Below are 19,506 nucleotides of genomic sequence, written 5' to 3'. Positions count from 1 at the left end.
CCATTGAGATTACAGTTGACATGTATATAATTGTATTTAATAGAGCCATAATGCTGATACTATTGATTTGAATTCTTGTAGCTTAAATCTCAAATGTTTTGTCCTCCTGTTGATTGTGCTAAAAAACAGTTTGTAGTCAGAGTTGTTCTGTCCTCAGCAGGGTTGTTATGTCTCTGTTGGAGTGGAAATGTGAAAAACAGTTTGACTCAAACAGTCGGTTCATTTCTTAACCAGCTAAATTGGCTGGTTATAAAACAGTGAACAGGGCAATGGAGTTGTGTCACACTGACATCCTGCTGACTCTCTGCTCTGTATGTCTGTGTGTGCCCGGACTCCTCGCTGGGTGTGTCTGTCTGTGTCTGTGTGTGTGTGATCGTCTCTCTTTGGTGTGTGTGCATTTGTCCTCACACTCGTGTGTGTGTGTGTGTGTGTGTGTGTGTGTGTGTGTGATTTTCTCTCTGCGGTGTGTGTGCATTTGTCCTGACACTTGTGTTTGTGTGTGTGTGTGTGTGTTTGTGTGATTTTTCTCTCTGTGGTGTGTGTGTTTGTCCTCACACTCGTGTGTGTGTGTGTGTGTGTGTGTGTGCGCGTGCGTGCGATTTTCTCTCTGTGTTGTGTGCGTGTTTATCCTCAAACTCGTGTGTGTGTGTGTGTGTTTGTCCTCACACTCGTGTGTGTGTGTTTGTGTGTGTGTGATTTTCTCTCTGTGTTGTGTGTGTGTTTGTCCTCACACTCGTGTGTGTGTGTGTGTGTGTGTATAGCCGAACTGTTGGTGGGATGCTGAGGAGCAGGTGTGTAAGCCGTGTGCGTGTAGTTCGGTGGGCTCTATGTCCCAGAGGTGCGATGTGGAGGGCCGTTGTATCTGTAAGCCGGGCTACGTGGGCAGACGCTGTGACATCGCGCGGCAGGGTTACGAACGCAGAGAGACCCGCAGGCCTGTGCAGCGGGTGCCCATCCGACAGCTACAGCGCTGGGACACCACCAGCAGGGGGGGCTGTCCTCGAGGGGCCTACCGCCCAACAGGGGTAAACGCCAAAGCATGAGAGTGTGTTTGTGGTAAAGAACCAGCATGGGAAGGTATTCGTGTGTGTCCGTATGTATGTGTGTGAGCTTTTACCTGGTTTAATTGTGTTGGAGATTGTATGTGTGTGTGTGACAGCTAGTGACTTGACACTCCGCATGACTGCCATTATATTGTAACTTGTGTTTGTTCTACTCATGGTCGTAGAGAGACCTAACAGAATTTTGTGGACTGAGCTACTTCAAGGCAGAATTTGTTAGAGCCTTTCACTCCTCATTGATTCTATTGTGCTCAACACCTTAACATCAGTTCATTTAGCCCCAAGTTCTCCATGACAGAAACGTTCATATTTTTCCTGTTGCTGGTTTGACTCCTTTGCAATAACATTTGCTTGAGTTCCACACTAAAGACCTACAAGCTCAGGGGGAAGTCCCAAAACCGTCCGGTTGTCATGCTGTTTAAACAGTTACCACTCTACTGATATCCAGTGACAGCAAAATCCGTTAGACGTCCAGTTGGGACACAGCACGTTCACCTTGACCTGTTCTTGCGAGACATCGTAATTGCATGTCGATTACCTCACTTCATAAGAACAATAATCAACCCAATAAAACACTGATTAAGGTCTTTCTGTCTTGATCAGTCAAACCTGCCAAACACAATTACACATTTTCAGAACAAAGCACTGAACATTTTCTGATGAGATTTCGGCGGTGGGGGGGGGGGGGGGGGGGGGGGGTTGCAAATAAATAAATAAATAAATAAAATAAAAATTGAAAACCGAACCATATTTTTTGCTCTGTGAATAAGAGTACTCAGCAATGCATTTGTGATAAGTGGTTTTAACTGCTCGTAGTTCTTAATAAAATAATTATTTAATAGCTCCTTTTAATCAAAGGCTCCGCTTGTAACCATGGAGATGGTTGATGTAGGCTAATTAAGGCTTTTTCTGCCTTACGTTTTATACAGGAAAAAAAAAAGCTTCAGTCGCTGAAATAATTGCCATTGAGATTGCTACCTGATTGTTCATTTACATTTATCTGTCAGTTCTAATCTTTTAAACGGCATCATAGGCAGTTTAAATAAACTCCACTGTCTTTGAAACTAGGACTTTTTACTCCGTCAATTTCTGACTCAACAGAAGACTAGATTGTTTGCAAAGGAAAAAATCTCTTTGTCAGATGCACCTTGCATGAAGAGTGAATTTTGTTTTAAATGTTTTTGAACTGCACAAATCTCATTGGTTCAGTATAATTTGTTTTACCAAATCTCATTGGCTGTTCCGAAAAAGAAAAAAAAAATCCTGGCAGTTCTGGTACGCACGCATATGGTGTCTCTTGGCAACGATGATAGCCGGAGTGTGAGAGCCCTTCTGATTGGTTGGTGCTCCTGGCACCTGCAACCTGCTGTCTGTTCCGTCCCAGACAGACTGTCAATCATCCTCCAGACACTGGTGACCAGTTTGGAGTGGGATGTACGTGGTCTGAGATATTATTGGATACCAGACAGTCCTATTCTGAGCTCCCAAACAATTCCTCTGAAGGTGAACTGGGGAAGGCAGCACTGGAGGGAATAGGCTCAAAGTGGGCACAGCAGAGTGATGGTGAAATGCCCACTGGATAGAAGAGTAGAAAGAAAGGGAGAGAACGTCAGAAGTGTTAAAGAAAAAAAAATAGAGGAAGTGAGAGAGAGAGAAGGAGGCATAAGGTAGAGAAATGTCTTTCAGAAAAAGGCGAAGGAATAAACCAACAAAAAAAAAAGAAAAAGAAAAAAAACGGAGAAGCGCATTAAAGAGAACGCAAAGAAAACATAAAGAGGGAAGAGACGAGTGCCTGAGGGAGGAGCAGAGATGGAGATTGAGAGAGAGGGAGAGACAAAGAGAGAGAGAGAGAGAGAGAGAAATTGAAAGCAGACAAACCATGGTTTGTTGGACAGCTTCTGAAGGGCCGTTGGTTGTGGAGTTATCAAAGGTGTGTCCGTTTTTAAAGAGAGAATGATGAAGGAATTGTGCAAGCTTCCGTCGGCTGTTGCTGTAATCACATTCAAGTCACACCATCTGTCCTGAGCCTCTCTCCTCCGCTGAGCTGAAGGCTCAGACAGTTATTTTTGGTTTCTGCCACATGTTGCCTTGCATCTGGGGAATAGCACATCCTCTACTGTTCTTTTGTGTTACACATATATTTAACAACTGTTCTTACTGGAAATAAAAAACTCTTATTGCCAGGACAAAAATTGTAGTATTTGTTTAGCAGTTATTCACCGCAGAAACTGTTGTTTGTAATATACCGTTCCTAATCTGGTTTTAATAGCATTGTTACCTGTATGTTGTGAATTTGGGTTGATGTGGTTTCAGCCGATGCGGTGTGGATGGGTTTGGTCTGGTTTGGTTTGGTTTGGTCTGGTCTGGTCTGGTCTGGTCTGGTCTGGTTTGGTTTGGTTTGGTCTGGTTTGGTTTGGTCTGGTTTGGTCTGGTTTGGCTTGTTTCGGCTTGCTTTGGCTCGGATTGGTTTGGTTTGGTTTGTTTTGTTTCATCTTGCTTTGGTTTGGTTTGGTCTGGTTTGGTCCGTTTCGGTCTGATGTGGTCTGGTCCGGTTTGATCTGGAGTGGTCTTGGAGTGGTTTTATTTTGCTGTGCTTTTAGTCTGGTTTGGTTTACCTGCATGATTTCTGATGTGTGGTACTATTTTGATATGAAATAATCTGTTGTACGGTTGAGGGGGGGAAAGTGGGACATGGGAGTGGTACTAACACTGAAATAGCCCTCCATCATAAGACACCGGCCCAGTATAGATTTCACACGCAGTTATTTTCACTCACAGCAATAAGAATAAGCAATAAGAACCCCACCCAACTTAACACGAAGTGAAGCCGTAGAAACAGCTCGGCTTGATAAAATATTTAGTCTTGTGTAGTTTTTCAGCTTTGTGCTGTGCAGAACAACTAGGTATTTATACATATTTAACATGAAAGCTCATGACACCTTATGATTTTTTTTCTCACAGTCTTATGCTTACGTCTCATCAAATTGTAACGGCTGCATCTCCTTACAACCCACCGCACCCGACACGACCTTTACGACATTCCCAGTACATCCAGTCTAACATGCTTTTGTGGGGGTTTTTTTAATGGTGTGTTTTTTGTGTGTGTCTGTCTGTGTGTGTGTGTGTGTGTGTGTGTGTGTGGTTTGCAGCCCGAGACACACATGCACGGTGGCAGAGGCTGCGTGCCATGTCACTGCAACTCGTTCGGCTCGAAATCGTTTGACTGCGACGAGAGCGGCCAGTGCAGGTGCCAGCCGGGAGTGACCGGGCAGAAATGCGACCGGTGTGCCCCTGGACACTTCAACTTCCAGGAGGGAGGCTGTTCTCGTAAGTACCCAAAAGTCTTTTTTTTTTTTTTTTGGAAAAAAAAACAACACACACACATTTTTCTTTTTGCTCCACCATGAGCCCATGAGCGTAGTGGGTCTCTCTCAAAGCTTTGCTCCAGCAGGAACCTTACCACCACCTTACCACCTAACCCTAACCCTTCCCATCGACATCCATCCCTGACCCGCCTGGGATTCAAACCAACAACCCTCTGGTTTCTGGAGCAGCGCTCTGACCCAAAGAATCTATTGCTTCCTGAGATCTTTTCTCTCTCTGAAAAGGGAGAGAGAGATGATGGGAAACAAACTGATGTTCTTATCTCATCAGTCAATAATTATTCACTTGTGTGCATGAGTTTATGTTGCCTTTTATATACATGATTTTGTTAACGGTGATCATTAAATTCTGGTTAATGGTTCATTTTGAGGTAACCTGGTAATTCATGTATTAAGGAAGTGTATTGGGATGTTGAAAGGGTTTCGTTATCATCGTCAGGAAAGGAAGTCTAATATTTACGCAGTGTAGAAACATCCCTAAGATTACACCATCTGCCATATTACTAGGTCGACAACAATGGAACAAAACAAACATACAGTAATTTGCATATTTGTGAGGTGAATTAGCATATGCAAATGAAAATAGTGTGAATTGTAAAGGCACGAGCGAGACTGACAGGGCGTCAGGAAACTGTGTCTTTGCTCTAACATTTACGTCAAGAGCTCTGACTGTACGCTGTACCATTAACCTGATCTCTCTCTCTCTCTCTCTCTCTCTCCCCCTCTCTCTCTCTCTCTCTCTCTCTCTCTCTCCCCCCTCTCTCTCTCTCTCTCTCTCCCCCCTCTGTCTCTCTCTCTCTCTCTCTCTCTCTCTCTCTCTCTCCCCCTCTCCCCCTCTCTCTCTCTCTCTCTTTCAGCCTGCCAGTGTGCCCATGTAGGTAATAACTGTGATGCTAACACAGGGCGGTGTATATGTCCTCCTAACACAGTGGGAGAAGGGTGTGACAGATGTGCCCCCAATCACTGGGGTCATGACATCATCACAGGCTGCAAGGTGAACCCCCTCTCTTTTCCCCTCTCTCTCTCTCTCTCTCTCTCTCTCACTCTCCATTTCTGTTTTCAATGCAATAAACCTTAATTGGTTTATTGGCATGACTTTTAAAAACTTTTGCCAACTTGGACAAACATGCGGTCACCTATTTTCTCTCTCTCTCTCTCTCTTTCTCTCTGTCTCCCTCTCTCTCTCTCTTATCTTAGCATCACTTCTATTGCTCCATAATCACAATTTTCTTTCTCTTTCAACATTCTCCTTTTGGTCATGTCCTATCAAAATTTATGTCATATTCTCAGGCTATATTCTCTCTGTATTATTAAATTATTATATTTTGAGATACGGAGATATTCACTTATGAGCTCCTGAAAGGCTATTGTCATAAGAAACCATTGTGATATTAAAATGTGATATTAAAATTTGTACTCTGGCTGACAGTGTATCTCTCTCTGTCTGTCTGTCTGTATGTCTGTCTCTGTGTCACTCTGTCTCTCTCTCTCTCTCTCTCTCTCCCCCACGCTCTCTTCCCAGGCATGTGGCTGTAGTGTGGTAGGCTCCGTCACCCAGCAGTGTAACCTGAACACTGGCTGCTGTTTCTGTAGAGATCAGTTCAGAGGAGAGAAATGCGACGAATGTAAGCTGGGCTATCGTGATTTCCCACAATGCACCTCCTGTGACTGCTCAGTGGCCGGCTCCACCCAAGATACCTGTGACGCCGAGATGGGCGTGTGCGCGTGTGCTGACAGGACTGGACAGTGCTCCTGCAAGGTGACCGATCAGAGAAGTTCACGCCCTCTCATTTTGTTTTCACTCACTTCTGCTCGATTTCAGTGTCATTCACTTTCAAATAGTTTGCCTCATTTTTGCAAAGTGTAGCCCCGTTTTGTTAGTTCACTTCAACGCCATTTGTTTTCATTTACACTTCGGTTCAGTTTCGGTTCAGTTCAAATTCTGTTCAGTTCATTTTTATTCAGCTTAGCTAGACTTACTTCTAAATGAATCAGTTTAGTGAGATTTGTACCAGAGCATTCTTTCACACACTGTACTGGTATTGATGGAGTGTCTGGTTTATAGAGCCTCCAGTTACTGGCATGATATGAGTGTTATACAGCGGTTAACTTTATAGCAAACTCTGCCTCCAAACATTCAACCATTTATCCTCAAATTCCAAACCACTTAATCCATATTGTCTTTTTTTGTGGATTTTTAATTATGATTAAAAGCCCATATTCGGAATTTGATGTAGTTATGCTAGGACTGAAAATGTACTGAAGAAATCCATCCACATCGTTAGCTGGGTGATTGAATGGCAATCTCGCACTCACACACACACACACACACACACACACACACACACACACACACACACACACACACACACACAGCAGGAGTGTGTGTGGTGAGGTTATAGAGCCTGGAACTCTTTGATAGTGCTGAGTTTGCGAGTGTTTTGTGCTTTTATTGTAATTGCCAGTAAATGTCACGTTAGCGTGAGTAACAGCCAAACGCTAGGCGGTAAATGTGATGCGTGAGGTTTATTTTTTTTTACTGCGTGCCGTCTGTCCGTGTCTGATGCCATGGAAACGGGGGGCGGGCGGACAGCGACGGGCACACGTGTGTGTGAGTGGGCTGGGTGGAGTGGAAATGGGAGAGGAGGGTGAGGAAGAGGAGGGTGTGGAAGGCTTTTTGTGATGAGCCGCGGTCTGACAGTGCTGTGGCAGGCTGACAGGTCGTCACGCCAACCAGAAACAAAAGGTGATGACACTCATTAACACAGGAGACAGAGACCCACCGCTGATGTCAGAAAAACACGCCACAAACAGACACACACACGCGTACACACACATATGGCACACATCCACACACACACGTACGTGCACACACACACACACTCACACAGTTGATCAAATGATGTGTGTGAGGCAAGTCAGTCTGTCTCAGTGACCTCCTTGCTTTGTCTTACTCTGTCACTTCACTCCTCTCGCTCTCTCTCTCTCTTTCTCTCTCTCTCTCTCTCTCTATCTCTCTTTCCTTCGCTGTCTGTCTCTTTCTTTCTCTGTTCGGTGTGCTATTATTTCTCAGTCTAGTTTTTTAAAGTGTGTGAGGCCCTATAAGGAAAGTTTGTACGCGTGTGTGTGTAGGTTTTTATAGAGAGCAGACATCTTTGTGTTCACTATCCCAGCAAACTAAGAGAGCAGAGGTGCCTCTCTCTCCCTGCCTCCCTCTCTCTCTCTCTCGCTTTCTCTCTCTCGCTCTCTCTCTCCTGTCCTGTACTGCCTTTTCACATTGGTGTTGGTGAACAGTGCAAAAGAAGTCCTCTCTCTCCTGACTGTTCACACCAGACGGCCTGCCGTTCCTTTGACATGCTCTCGGTTGAGACGTGATCAGCGGCAGTAGGGAAATATCAGGCAGCCAGAACAGCTTGTAGATAGTGATTCTAATTAGCTTTCAGAGGAGCAGACATTTCGCATTTGCAGGTATTCAAAACAGCTCATTACTGGTCAGACAAAGACTTCCACACTCACACCTAATCCGCAACCAACGAGAAGCGCTAACTCGCGCACTTGAGTGGGCGGTACCAACCTGTGCTCAGCGATGATAAACATCCGTGGGTAGAGAAAAGTCATGATATTTCTAATAAATTAAAACAAAAAGATATAACTCACATTAAGAATATAACACGTGAGAAAGGTGACTAATCAAAGAATTAAAACGTTTATGATAAGAATAGTACCAAGACTCGAAATGTAACTTATGTAAGGTTCTCTGAGGTAAATCTGAGAATGTATCTGTGTTTTTGCTTGTTTGTGTCCTCAGGCTAACGTGGAGGGGCTGAAGTGTGATCGCTGTCGTTTGGGAACTTTTGGGATGAGTGTGGCCAACCCACTGGGCTGCAGCAAGTGCTACTGCTTTGGCTTGTCCAGCACCTGCACAGAGGCACAGGGTCTGATTCGTATGTGGGTATGTACACACACGTACACACTCACACGTACACACTCACACACACCCCTATACACATACACACACACTCATGTACAAACATACCTATACAGATACACACGTACGCACACACACACACACACACTCTCTCTCTCACACACACCCACACACATGCACACACAGTGCATAATGGAGTATAAACAGAATATAAAAGTTCTTTGTCCAATGTTGATACACTGTCTCTCCTTAATAATAATTCATTAAAATTCAAAGATTTTCCATTACGAACAAAACTGAGACTTACAGGTTTTTCTTATTACAAATACATCTCTCACTCTCTCTCTCGCTCACTCTCTCTCTCTCTCTCTCTCTGTTCCCTCTGACTCTCTGTTTTTGCCATGAGATATGTTTTATAGCAGGTGTGCTCTTAATCTAACTTCATTCAAATGAACACAGATTTGCATCATATGGCAGTTTCTGAGTCAACTGAAAAATATTAATAAAGCCGAAGTGTTTGCACTATAGCGCTGCGCTCGAGCTGAGCCACTTAACTCTACTGTTTTATTTTCTCATAAATGAAAGGAGGTGTAAGACGCCAGAGGGCTGAAGCCGCAAATAGAAAATAAGTGTTGAGTGAAAGAGAGAGAGAGGGAAGGAAGGAGAAACAGAGAGAGTAGCAAAGGAGATGCTCCTTGTTTGTTTTTAATATGGGCGTCCTTCTCCCATAAACCTTTTCTGCTGTGTCCATGGAGACCATCAGTATGCCTGCTTGTTGAAGGACGCTTTCATATAAAATGGAATTGACAAACAAATTAAATAAAGGTTGGAAGTTCTAAAGTGAATCTAAATTTGTTTGCTGGAAGCGGAGATGAAAAAAGGGAAAAAAAAAAAACATGGATTTTTTTGGACTCCCGTATTTCATTTGGCAGAAGAAGAGAGATTCTCTTTAAGTCACTGACTCAAGAGATTGTATGTCTGTGTGTGTGTGTCTGAGGGGGGGTTCTTGTCCACCCCTGAGGTTTTACTCTAACACACTCTGTCTTTCTCTGTCTGTGAATATTTATATAGAGGGATTATCTCAGCCAAATCCAAGAGAAATGAGTGAATGGAAATACAATTTGAGGGCTTTTCAGTTGACCAACTGAACTCTTTTTGTGGCCTGTTTTAGATGTTGTCTTCGTAAGGCTTCCTGCATTGTGGTATGGTAGCTATTTAACACCTTCTGATAGTTTGTTACTGACAAGCTTACATTCAGAGAGTGAAGGGTATGATAAAAGTCCAAGATCTGAGTCATGACTTTCCTTTTACGTTCATCATTTTAGACAAGTCAAACTAAATCACTAAATGTTCTGCAGACCGAAGACTAACACCGTAGAACAAAGTGCATCGACACAAAGAATCCAGTCCTTTAGTTTACTGCCTCTCTGTCTGCTGCTTCTTATATCTCCTGTAGTGTACAGTCAACCTGCAAAAATACATGTACAGGAAGTATATTAACAATAATAATCAATAATAATCATCTGTGAAGTTCAGACCAAATGTTGCATTTACTCTATCTATCTATACATCTATATCTATATCTATATCTATGTATGTATCTATCTATCTATCTATGTATCTCTCTCTCTCTCTCTCTCTCTCTATATATATATATATATATATATATATATACATTTTTTATTTATTTTTTTGTAAACGGCATCCCTTCAAGGATCACCTTTAAAAACTGTTTGCATTTTTTATGTGGGTTACGATACTATAACGTTAATCTGGTCACATGGATGACATAATACATCATGGTAAGGTAGATGCATTTGCGTCTTTTATTCTAGTGTTTTGAAAGTCACTGTCATGTAAAACAATAAAAAGTTCATGAAAGCCACATAACCAACATGTCGAAGTAATGTCTGTCAAGTACACCACCTATGCATGTTTACCCAAATACTAAGACCGTGTTAGATTTATGGATATCGCTACTCCAAGCCATATTGCACCATGCTAGAAACAAGAAATGTTGACATTCCTTTTCATTTTGATTGCGGCCGGCAAACTTGCAGAACTGAAGAGAACTGCAGAGAAATCGCCCTAACCTTACCTCCCTGGGCGTGTGCTCCTGTCTAAACTAAAGTTACATTGTTGCGTCATACATAAAAGGGTGCACAGCAACATGAGTGTTTCGATTTGGATTTACCGATCAGTAAGAATGTTGGGTCTCTCTCTTAATGACATGATATGTACCAATGTAATTTTGTTCATTATTAAGTTCAACTAACTAAAGGCTTTCAAAAAATGCTGGGGATCTATCTATCTATCGTTTCTATCTGTTTGACGTTCAATAGATAGACAGATAGATAGATACATAGATGGATGGATGGATGGATGGATGGATGGATGGATGGATGGATGGATAGATGAATGGATGGACAATTTTGTTTGTTGTCGGTATGTAAAGCCCTTTGAGACTTTAAACAGTGATACTGAGCTCTAAATAAGCCTTGTTGTTGTTGTAGTTGTACATAGATGTATTTAGCATACACATAAAATGTAGATAAGTCACTGAATACTACACTTTAAATTGAGCTTGTCTTGTGTCTTTCATTTCTCTTTATCAGGGATGTAATTTTGCTCTCTTTTCCTCTCCAGCTGACTCTAATGCCAGAACAGACAGTGCTGCCCCTAGTGGACAAAGCCAACCAGCTGGAGACAACCGTGGGCGTAACCTTCCAGCACCCGGAGATCATCGCTAACGCTGAGCTGGTCACCCAGGAGCTGACGGAGCCATATTACTGGAGACTCCCTAAACAGTTTAGAGGGTCTATGGTCAGTGTATGACCCAGGTTCCTCAACATGCTGTTGATGGGCTCACACATGATCAGATGTCTACAGACACACACAGAGACTTATCTGACCAGATCAGATATAAGAGTGTTTGCTAATAAATTCCACTCTCTCTTTGAGTCTAAAGAGGAAATATTGTTTAAAGTAATGCAGTAAAAAAAGATCAAATTTACCTTTGAGCTATCACCAATGCAAGACATCACAATGAACTATTTAAGATAATATCTCGTCCAAATCCACATGCAATCCTCACCTTATCGATGTTTTTGTTTATTGATTGATTTTAACACAGATAACAGCGTACGGAGGCAAGCTGAAGTACGCTGTTTACTTTGAGGCTCGGGACGAGACGGGTCGCACTTCCTACGAACCACAGATCATCATTAAAGGCGGGCCCAACAGGAACAAGGTCATGGTCCGACACATCACGGGCCTCCAGATTGGCCAGCTGACCCGTCATGAGATTGACATGACAGAGGTGAGCCTTAGGTCCCTCCCACAGGGCTGTGTACCATTGGTTAAGGACGGTTGTCCCTGCCAATGATTTTTTTTCTCATCCTGTCTACGGCGTACAGCGTTTTCTCTGTCTGACAGTTGGACATTCTGTTTTAAAGTGTTAAAAAAAACCATTTCTTGTTTTGTACTAAGGACGATAGTAATGCTAAAGACAATGATTTAGTTTGAGTCAACGCTTGAGTTGTTATTATTGTTAATTTCATTATGATAGCGATGAAGATGAGGAAGACACAGTGATTTAGTCATAATGCTGCTGCTGCTGCTGCTGCTGATGATGATGATGATGATGATGGTGATGGCAATGCTGATGAAGATGATCTAGCTACAGTTGATATTTATGCTGTTACTTTTATTATTAATGATAATATTGATGATGTTGACGATGATGATGATGATGATGAAGGCAGTCCTGATGAAGATGATTTAGCTATAGTCGATTCCACTGTATATAGTGTCCACTGTTCCTTTTATTATTAATTTTTTGATAACATCAGAGACAGTGATGATGATGACGGAAATGCTGATGAAGACAAACTAGCTGTGGTTGACGTTTATGCTGTCATTCTTATTGTTAATGATAATATTGATGATGATGATGATGATGATGATGATGACATGGTGATGATGATATGGCGTTCCTGTTGCCCGGCAGCACGAGTGGAAGCACCAGGACAACAGACCAATGACACGTGAGGATTTCATGGATATACTTTTCCACGTGGAGTACATCCTCATCAAAGCCTCCCATGGCAACGTGATGAGACACAGCCGGTGAGCGTACGAACCCGAAAACCGATGAGAAAAACCTCCATTTAAACTAAATCTCACTGCTCTTTTATCTACTGAACAGTCATAAAATAAATTCATATCTCCATAGGATCCTTCATAGTGTCCTTCATAGATTCCTTTCCTTGTCTCCTTGACTCTTTGACGACTAATCTGTCTTGACAGGGTAGTGTGTAGTGCTTAAACCAAAGACACCATGAAGTCTGTAGCTGATGCTTTCGCAGTAAGCCCATCACATTCAATTTATTAAATGTGTTTTTCTTAAGGAAACACCCCCCAAAAAAAGTGCTGGTCTGAGCAAAGGAGTCAAGAAAAGAGATGAAACATTTTATTGACTTAGCTCTTGGTGGAAGTATTATCTCTGACGCAGTTTTGTTTGGGGTTTTTTGGTTTTGTTTTTTTTTTTGTTTGTTTTCTTTGTGAAAAAAATAAAAAAGGATTTCAGAGATATCTCTGGAGGTAGCTGAGGAGGGCAGGCCGTCTGTGGAGAGTGAGAGAGCCTATCAGATTGAGAAGTGTGACTGTCCCCTGGGATACTCTGGTCTGTCCTGTGAGGTAACGCTATGTCCTTCTCTGCTGAACAAAGCTCATACCAGTTTCATGAGACTGACCTTAGAAGTGTCATAGAACGTCATAGAAACTCATGTCAGTTTTTCACGTTGTGTTTTTGGATCTCTCAAAATGACAGCGGTTTTGTGCTTTGACCATACTTTTTAAAACACCCAATTCAGTCGCCTTCATTTCTGCATGTCGACCTTGTATGGCTTCTTTTGGCGACTGTCACCGCATCATACATACAGTTGCAGTTATTGCACTATGAAGTAGCTTTGAAATATACCATAGCCATAAGGTAGCTATGAAATATACCTTAGCTGTAACATAGCCATGAAATGTACCATAGCCATAACGTAGTTATGAAATATACCTTAGCTATAACATAGCCATGAAATGTACCATAGCCATAATGTAGCTATAAAATATACCTTAGCTATAACATAGCTATGAAATATACCAGAGCCATAACGTAGCTATGAAATATAGCATAGCCGTAACATAGCTATGAAATATAGCATAGCCGTAACATAGCTATGAAATATACCAGAGCCATAACGTAGCTATGAAATATAGCATAGCCATAACATAGCTATGAAATATAGCATAGCCGTAACATAGATTTGAAGCAGTCTCATCAGTCTCAGGACATTCTTAGGACAAATAGTTAAGGTTTTACCTCTTTGCAAAGGCATATCTGCTCTTTTCCCCTTTCCCTCACGTACACAACCCATGCACGTCAGCGAGACATAAAAGCAATGCCGAGAACAAGGCCATGAAATCAAATGTCGAACAGCTGTAACGTTCTCTCTTTAAAGAAGCATTAAAGTCTTTCTACTCATTAGCACAGATGCCTTCAAAGCTCTATCAATCTTTCTGGTATTTTCTGTGAAACATGCTCTAGTTTGAGTGTGTTTATTATTGCTCACTAATCACAGTATAGCCGATATGCTGGTACAGGTTTCAAATTTTCAAAAAAAAAAGAAAGAAAGAAAAAAAAGGAGGCTGCAAGCAGGCAGGACAGATGGCAATAATTCTGAAAGGCCACATAGTTAATAAAGTATTTTTAAACAGGCGTTTAGCAAGTTTCACTGGAACAGATGGTGCTTTAAATTGACCTGATTCATTGTGAGTGTGTGAGTGCGTGCGTGCGTGCGTGAGTGTGTGTGTGTGATGGCCATGGTTGTGTGTGTGTGTGCGCGTTTCTGCACTGTGGCGGTGAGTGTGTGTGCGTGGATACCCATACACAGTGACAGCACATGTATGCACGAGTGCATGTACTCTGAAAGTGTGTTGATCGCGTGTGTGTGTACGTATGGTGTCTGACACTCTCTCTCTCTCTCTCTCTCTCTCTCTCACTGCCTCCCCTCTCTCTCTCTCTCTCTCTCTCTCTCTCTCTCTCTCTCTCTCTCTCTCTACCCCTCCATCCTGCAGGAGTGTGCGGCCGGCTTTTACCGGCTGTCGGTGCGGAGTGGTGGTGTGGCATCGAGGGCAGGCATTGGGACCTGTGTGCAGTGTCAGTGTAACAGCCACAGTGACATCTGTGACCCTGAGACGGCCATCTGCCAGGTAAAACCTCCTCTGACTGGACCAGCTGTTAGCACTGTCAGGCCTCCTATTGGTGGATACTATCACAGCACAGAGCCTGGCTTTCAGTACAAAAGCTTTGTTTTTCCAATTCTTCTCCTGCTCTTTTCAACAATATCCCCATTTTTTTTCGTGCAGAACTTTTATCAAAATCCTTATCGAAATCAGCAGTAACAAAGAGAAAGTTCTTCTCTGCTATTAATTAATTGATCTGAAATTAATTGAACTCAGCTCAACTCAACTCTGTTTTTTCTGTCTGCTACTGAAACGATTTGAATTGAATTCAACAAAAGTCAACTGATCTCAGCTCAGTTGAATCGAATGGTCATGGTGAGAGCTTTGTAACAAATACTCCATTACATTCATTCAGATTCACAATCACTCATTTGTGTTTTTCAGTTACAAACTCATGAAGGAAAATATATGAGTGATGGGTGCATACAGAAAGCTCTACCAAATAAATACTATATACATGTTCAGCATAAAACATCCTTTAGTCTCTCCCCTCTCTCTCTCTCTCTCTCTCTCTCTCTCTCTGGGCTTTACTCTGTTTGTTCTGCAGGTCCCTGATTTCTAACTCCAGAACCAGTCCTCCTCATTCACTCAGATGTGTGCTAATAACAATATCATTTGCATTTTACGGGGCCTTGCAAATTGAAAATGTTAAATGAGTGTGTACATCGTAATTTCGGTAATTGAGGTACACAAGAAGTTAATGGAAATCTCGGTGTGTCACAGCCGAGTAAACCGAGACATCCTACAGAGCGATTAGACTTGTCTCCTGGAACTCCTCTCTCTTTCCCTCTCTCTCTCTCTCTTTCTCTCTATCTATCTAATTTTCTCTTCTCTTTATCGGAGAGAAACCAGAGAAGGCAAGTTCTCTCACGCTGCCAGAGACTAAAGGGCAGAAAAAGAAAGTTACATCATAAAGGAAGTGGTAGAACATTCACACTTTGTGTCAGGAGTGTGTTTAGTATCCACTCCCTGTGTAGTGGACAGTTTCTTTACAACATCAGTCTGCCTTCTCCTTCAGTGTTCATACTCGTAGCCAAACTCAAACCTCAGCTCTGTTCTGTTCCTGACTGAACATCTTTCGGTTTGGAAGTTGGACAGTGAGGTAGTAACTGAAGTATGTAAGAGCACTAAATGAGCAGACAGCTTGTACAGTATGATATAAAAGAATTCTAGCTGTATCACAAAATCTTTGTGGCAGATGGAACACTCTTTGCAGCTGGTGTCATGTAGCCTGTATGTACTGACACAGTGCTTTGACACAGTGACACTGGCAAGCTACCTTTGTGTTAACCTGACAAACTCGTAGTGAGGTGTTGTTACACTGTTTGGTGCGTGTTTACAGCAGCCTTTAGGTGAACTGCACATGCACTTTAATGGGTTATGTGTGGTTCGGTCTTTGCAGAACTGCCAACATAACACAGTTGGGGACAGATGTGAGCGATGTGCTCCTGGTTTCTACGGCGTTGTCCGTGGGTTCACCAACGACTGTAAACCCTGCGCGTGTCCCCTCACCAACCCTGAAAACAAGTAATCCAGCTCTGTCTGTCTGTGTTTTACACACACACACACACTCACAGATACATACATAGACACACTCAAACACACACAGATGCACAGGCACACACACACGCGCACACACACACACACTCACTCCTAGCACACCCTGTCTGCATGAGCATACATTATTGCCACTCTAACGCTGAATTTCTCTCTGTCTCTCTCTCTCTCTCCCTCTCAGTTTTAGTCCCACCTGTGTGAATGAAGGCTTTAATGACTATCGCTGCACTGCCTGTCCTGAGGGATATGAAGGGAAACACTGTGAGAGGTGAGATTACAGTCCACCATTCACATAATCTTAATCATAATCTGCTTTAATCTAGTATGATCTATCCTAAGCTCATTCAAATCCATTTGGAACAGAATATGTCTGATTGTGGGTTGTTTGACTCATTGACCTTCCACTAATACAAAACGTAATCATACCACACAAAAATAATTCAGTAGATTTTAGAGGATAGCTAGACCTTTGGTTATGGTGCAGTGTGTTTGTAATAATATATACAATATGCGCTCCTTATATTTGACTCAAGTCCTGTTTATTGCACACTGTGCTATCCATGCCGTGTGAAATTGTGTATTTTAAAGACAGGATATTGAACAGGTCTCTTTAAAACATTGAGGCTCATATTTGTAACATACCAACTGTAACGCCTTATTCTGAATCCAACCAATGTTCTACAGGTGTGCACCCGGTTTCCATGGAGACCCACGTGTGGTGGGCGGGCGCTGCGAGGAGTGTAAGTGTGACCCGTACGGGTCGGTGCCGGGACCGTGCGACCCGGTGACCGGCCAGTGTCGGTGTCGAGCGGGTGCATCAGGACTGAAGTGTGAACAGTGCATGGAGCGGCATGTGTGTGGACCGACTGGCATTGTGTGTACGTACAGACTCCCAAACTCGGCTAACTGTGTCTCACGACAAGCCCTGAAGTCCAAAATCTGGTTCAAGTTTAATTAAGACAGGTTATGTTTCAAAAAACTGAATCTTTTGACAGCTGAAGACTTGTCGAATTTCATTTTTGAGATTTTTGCTGCAGACTGCTGGCATTACACAATGGTATTAATTTCTTTCATACAAGCTACTGCATTAGCTGCCGGTCTTACTCTTATAATTGGGCTTTACAGGAATAAATCTTACAATATTTTTGTAACGATAGAATATTGCATTGCATCTGGGGCGAATATAAGTAGAAATACACATGGGGGAAACAGAAAATAAAATCTTAGCTAAATTAATGTTTTCTATGGTATTGTGAACATGAGCAGAAAAAAAAAATTCTCAGTCACAAATCTCAGCCCTTACTTGGTCTCACTTTGTTAAAAAAGAAAAAGAAAAAAATCTGCTTTAGTGACTTCAGTTCTCTGTTGTGCTATGGTTGCCATTGGAGACACAAGGCACGTAAGTATAAATTTTGGAGAAGGCAGAGAATTCAATTAGAAATGCATTGGCTGTCTCTGTGTTAGAAAAATGACTGTTTGCGCTTGGAATCAAGTTTCAATCTAGAATTTTCCTCGGTGTGATCTAAATTCATCATCTCGCAGTAATTATGTTGACAGCGTCTGGTAAGAGCGTTGGTAACGGCTGCACGTGTTTCTAGAATAAAACATTTCTCGGTTCGAGAATAACCCGGTCGAAGTCACGACCTCCGACTCTTGTTTTCCACGAAAGTTAAGGTCACGTTACCTGAATGAAACTGATTGAGGGCATGCCGAAGTGTTCGTCTTGTTCTTGTTTATTTGTTTTTCACTTCGTTTTGTGGCTTTAACCGTTTCAGTATGTAGCGCTGCTTGCGTTTGTTGTGTATTGCAGATGACCTTACCACATTCATAAGCATGGCATAAAGCACTCCGAAAGCATAAACACCTCATAAGCATTCATAGGTCATTACTTTATATTCATATCTTCATAAGCGTACCATCTGCGTAAATAATATTGAGTATGCAAAAATGTAGCGGCAGAAACATGTTGTTGGGTTTCACCTATAATCACTGAGTCTTCGTCACACTGTGTAGTTTAGTCACGTTCCCTGTACGTTTTATGCAAACATATCGGATTTTACAGACCTCCCATACATTATTGTGTGACCTATCTGTACGCTCCGTTTTTTTAAAACGGAAATAAGTTGTTAGCATTTTATCGGTGTGCGCTAATAGTACTTTAGTGTTTTCTTACAAGCTTAGACTGAGTGAACTTTACTGGTGCTGGCAAGTCAAAGTCGCCCTTTTTTCTTTCTTTTCTTTTTTCCTCGCCAGTGGCATGTTGGCCAGTTATAATAGTCTGCCAAAAGCCGTTTCACACTCGCTGTTAAATTTCACGCTTGAGATCTCTCTCTCTCTCTCTCTCTCTCTCTCTCTCTCCCTCCCTCCCCCTCTCTCCCTCTCTCTCATTCTCCCGCTCTCCTCTCGCTAATGCTGCTACACTTTAATCTCGAACACACACTGGTGCTTTAGGAACTGCCACCTTCAAGAGCTTCTCCAAGAGGTGTGTGTGTGTGTGTTTGTGTTTGCATGCATCTGTGCATGTATGAGTGTGCTAGCGGTGATGTCAAGGGAACATTGGATGAGTATAAACAGAGTGAGAGAGAGAGAGGATGAAGAGCATTCTAGCGTGTCCTACACATTTTAAAAGTCCTCCTTCCTTCCCCTCCAGCTCTGTCCATCCTTTGCTTTGGACTAGGCTGTCCTTGGATCTAACTCTTTTTGCTTGTGGTGGTATTGTGCAGTGGGCCGTTAACACACCCCCCTCCACGCACTTCAACCATTCCACTGTGCCCCGAAGGCTGACCTTCGACCTGTGTATTAGTGTCATCAGGTTGTTGCTGCATAGAGGTGACAATCTGAGAGAACACATGCAGTGTTTGAATTATGCTGAGCGTACACACACACCCGCACACACACACACACAGTGTCGGAACTGCGCTCCACTGATGTGTAAGTTGTGATGAGGTTGCTTCTGGGGGCCACTGAATGAGTTCTAATAGGCTTAATCAGTGTCGTGACATGATTCTAACCATGTTTCTGTTTGTGGGTGTGTATGTGTGTGTGTGTGTGTGTGTGTGTGTGTGTGTATATGTGTGTGTGTGTGTATGTGTCTGTGTGTGTGGCAGCATGTGACGATGACTGCAGTGGTCTTTTAATCAGTGACATGGATCGCTTGCTGCGTCTCATTGGCAGCGTGAATCTCACTCTACCTCTGCCTCCTCCGTACAAAGTCCTCTACCGCTTTGAGAACATGACGGATGAACTCAAGGTAAAGACACACACACACACACAGACACTG

The 19,506-nt window shown here is 42.7% G+C and overlaps 1 protein-coding gene across 1 annotated transcript in view; it reads left to right on the top strand.

The window, feature by feature from the left end:
• Positions 1–19,506, top strand: part of lama2 (laminin, alpha 2) — a 100,474-nt gene that overhangs the window by 48,749 nt on the left and 32,219 nt on the right. Inside the window, exons 20-33 of the mRNA XM_030782903.1 lie at positions 762–1,025; positions 4,217–4,388; positions 5,302–5,438; positions 5,967–6,203; positions 8,253–8,396; positions 11,019–11,195; positions 11,506–11,691; positions 12,382–12,500; positions 12,953–13,070; positions 14,502–14,636; positions 16,072–16,196; positions 16,408–16,494; positions 16,911–17,104; positions 19,334–19,476. Of these exons, the coding sequence (XP_030638763.1) occupies positions 762–1,025; positions 4,217–4,388; positions 5,302–5,438; positions 5,967–6,203; positions 8,253–8,396; positions 11,019–11,195; positions 11,506–11,691; positions 12,382–12,500; positions 12,953–13,070; positions 14,502–14,636; positions 16,072–16,196; positions 16,408–16,494; positions 16,911–17,104; positions 19,334–19,476 (2,238 nt within the window). The remainder of the gene's footprint in view (positions 1–761; positions 1,026–4,216; positions 4,389–5,301; positions 5,439–5,966; positions 6,204–8,252; positions 8,397–11,018; positions 11,196–11,505; positions 11,692–12,381; positions 12,501–12,952; positions 13,071–14,501; positions 14,637–16,071; positions 16,197–16,407; positions 16,495–16,910; positions 17,105–19,333; positions 19,477–19,506) is intronic.

Source organism: Chanos chanos, chromosome 8, assembly GCF_902362185.1.
Source record: "Chanos chanos chromosome 8, fChaCha1.1, whole genome shotgun sequence".
Taxonomy (NCBI): domain Eukaryota; kingdom Metazoa; phylum Chordata; class Actinopteri; order Gonorynchiformes; family Chanidae; genus Chanos; species Chanos chanos.
This window is presented reverse-complemented; position numbering and strand designations above follow the sequence as displayed.